The 2,500-nt window shown below is 59.1% G+C and overlaps 1 protein-coding gene across 1 annotated transcript in view; it reads right to left on the bottom strand.

Annotated features, from left to right (window-relative positions):
- The window catches only part of UBASH3A (ubiquitin associated and SH3 domain containing A), a 32,232-nt gene that overhangs the window by 5,128 nt on the left and 24,604 nt on the right, over positions 1-2,500 (bottom strand). The window contains exons 10-11 of the mRNA XM_060198809.1: positions 2,222-2,314; positions 596-740 (exon numbers count right to left, since the gene is read on the bottom strand). Of these exons, the coding sequence (XP_060054792.1) occupies positions 596-740; positions 2,222-2,314 (238 nt within the window). The remainder of the gene's footprint in view (positions 1-595; positions 741-2,221; positions 2,315-2,500) is intronic.

Genomic DNA, 2,500 nt, shown 5'->3' with positions numbered 1-2,500 from the left:
GGGCGGTAGCGCAGCGAGTTCAGCACAGGTAGTGCAAAGCTCAAGGACCAGCGTAAGGATCCCGGTTCGAGCCCCCGGCTCCCCACCTGCAGGGGAGTCGCTTCACAGGCGGTGAAGCAGGTCGGCAGGTGTCTGTCTTTCTCTCCCCTCTCTCTCTGTCTTCCCCTCCTCTCTCCATTCCTCTCTGTCCTATCCAACAATAATGACATCAGCAACAATAATAACTACAACAATAAAACAAGGGCAACAAAAGGGGATAAATATTTAAAAAAAAAAGCTCCCAGAGCAGTGGATTCATAGTGGCGGCAAGGCACCGAGCCACAGCAGCTGGAGGCAAAAAGGAAAAAAAAAAAAAGGGAAAGTGACCTGCCCCCAGGTCCTAGAGCCCCTCCTTCCCCGAGTCCAGTCCGGGGCTAACGTCCCCCCACTTCTCAGAGTGTCGGGAGTGAGCCCAGAGTGGTGTCCCCTGCTGCAAAGCCCTAGAACCCTCACCCTTGTCCCCTACTGCCACCATTCTTACCCCGTAAGGAGGAGACCCCCCCCCCCCCGCCCGCCCGCCCGCCCGCCCAGGAGCCGTGGAGACAGGAGACGCCACCTGTAGTCGGGGCTGACGCTGAAGCCGGCCTCTCTCAGCTCCTCCGGAGACATGAGGGTCGGGAGGGCTTTGCCCGTCTCCCACTTGGTCCACTCGAAGATCCCGGGCTCCACTCTGATCTTGAGTTTTCTCTCCAGCTTCAGCTCTGGATTCAAGAGTGATGGAGGAATCGTGATGCGAGAGGGGCCGGAGGGAGCAGGGTGCAGAGGGGCCGTCTCACTCGCGGACAGACGTGGGGAAATCAGAACAGAAGGCGAGACCCCAAGCAGGACATGGCTTGGGTTTGGTTTGGTGGGCTGCACCAAAGGATTCTGGGGGGGTGCTCTGCAGACCCCAAGAACCCAACACTACCTGCATGTAGCACTCATCTCAGTCGGGACAGTCGGGCCCAGGTGTGGCCTTCCTGTCTCGCACATCTCTCTCCCCCCCACGGGGTCCTCTGCCCCCACCCCAGAGTCCTTTACTTTGGTGCCCCTGCAGGGGGGAAGCTTCACGAGCGGTGAAGCAGGGCTGCAGGTGTCTCTGTCTCTCTCCCTCTCTATCACTCCCTTCCCTCTAGATTTTTCTCCAATAATAAATAAATAAGATAAACATTAAACAAACAAACAAACCCCGAAACAGCCTGGGACCTTCCGTCACGCACCTGCTGTTCTGGGACGGATAGGAGCGGGTTCGAGCAGCCAGGGCCTCTGCCCACCGGGAGGGGCAGGAGCTGGGTGCCCCTGGGAGGACCCCGGCTGCCGGAAGGACTCAGCCCTTCCTCGGTGCCCAGTGAGGAGGGCTCCTGGCATTCCTCTCCTCTCCTGAAAACATTACCCCTCAGTGCCCATCAGCAGTTCGCAGAACACTGGCCCGGAGCTATTCATGCTCTGTTTGTTTTGTTTCCGGCATAGTGCCAGGGCTCAAACCCAGGGCCGCAGGCACACATAGCAGGTTCACTCACGTCTCAGCAGCGTGAGTGTGATGTCCAGCCCCCAGGAGGATTATTTTCATTTTTTTTCAGACAAACAGAAACACACAGAGGGAGACACCAGAGAGAGGGAGCTTCCCCTGGGGCCACCACGGTCCCTCTACATGGTGCCAGGGTTTACACCCGGGCTCTGCATGTGGCAGGATGGACACACGCTCTGGCAGGTCGGCTAGTTACCTTCAGGCCCTGCAGTCTGTATGATTGTTAATTAAAAAAAATTATTTTCCCTTTTTATTGCCCTTGTTTTTTTTATTATTGTTGTAGTTATTGATGTTGTCATTGTCAGATAGGACAGAGAGAAATGGAGAGAGGAGGGGGAGACAGAGGGGGAGAGAAAGACAGACACCTGCAGACCTGCTTCACCGCCTGGGAAGCGACTCCCCTGCAGGTGCGGAGCCGGGGGCTCGAACCGGGATCCTTACAGGGGTCCTTGGGCTTTGTGTCACATGCACTTAACCCGCTGCGCGTCCGCCTGACTCCCTGATTGTTAATTTTTATGAACGAGACCAAGGCAGTGCTCCCAAACCCATGGGAAGCCCCCCATGGGCCGAGGATGGAGCCGGGCCTCAGGGGGGAGGCAGGAGCCTCACGGAAGGACTCCCCGCCACCTTCACCCGCCCCCCACCGCCCACTCCAGCCAGCCACCCTCCCCTCACCTTCCAGGAGGAGCTGGGCCGTCTGCACACAGCGCAGCGCGGGAGAGGAGAAAACTGCAGACACTCTCACGCCGCTGTCCAGCAGTGCCGCGCCTGAGGGGGAAGGGGACACGGCCGTCAGGGGATGGGGTGGGGCAGGGGACACAGCTGTCAGGGGATGGGGGGACACGGCCGTCAGGGGGCGGGGGACACGGCTGTCAGGGGGTGGGGGACACGGCTCCAGGGAGCAGTGGGCATGGCCGTCAAGGGATGGGGGAATACGGCCATCAGGGGGTGGGG

This window comes from Erinaceus europaeus, chromosome 9, assembly GCF_950295315.1.
Source record: "Erinaceus europaeus chromosome 9, mEriEur2.1, whole genome shotgun sequence".
NCBI lineage: Eukaryota > Metazoa > Chordata > Mammalia > Eulipotyphla > Erinaceidae > Erinaceus > Erinaceus europaeus.
The sequence above is the reverse complement of the archived record's forward strand: the minus strand, read 5'-3'. Positions and strand labels throughout refer to the sequence as shown.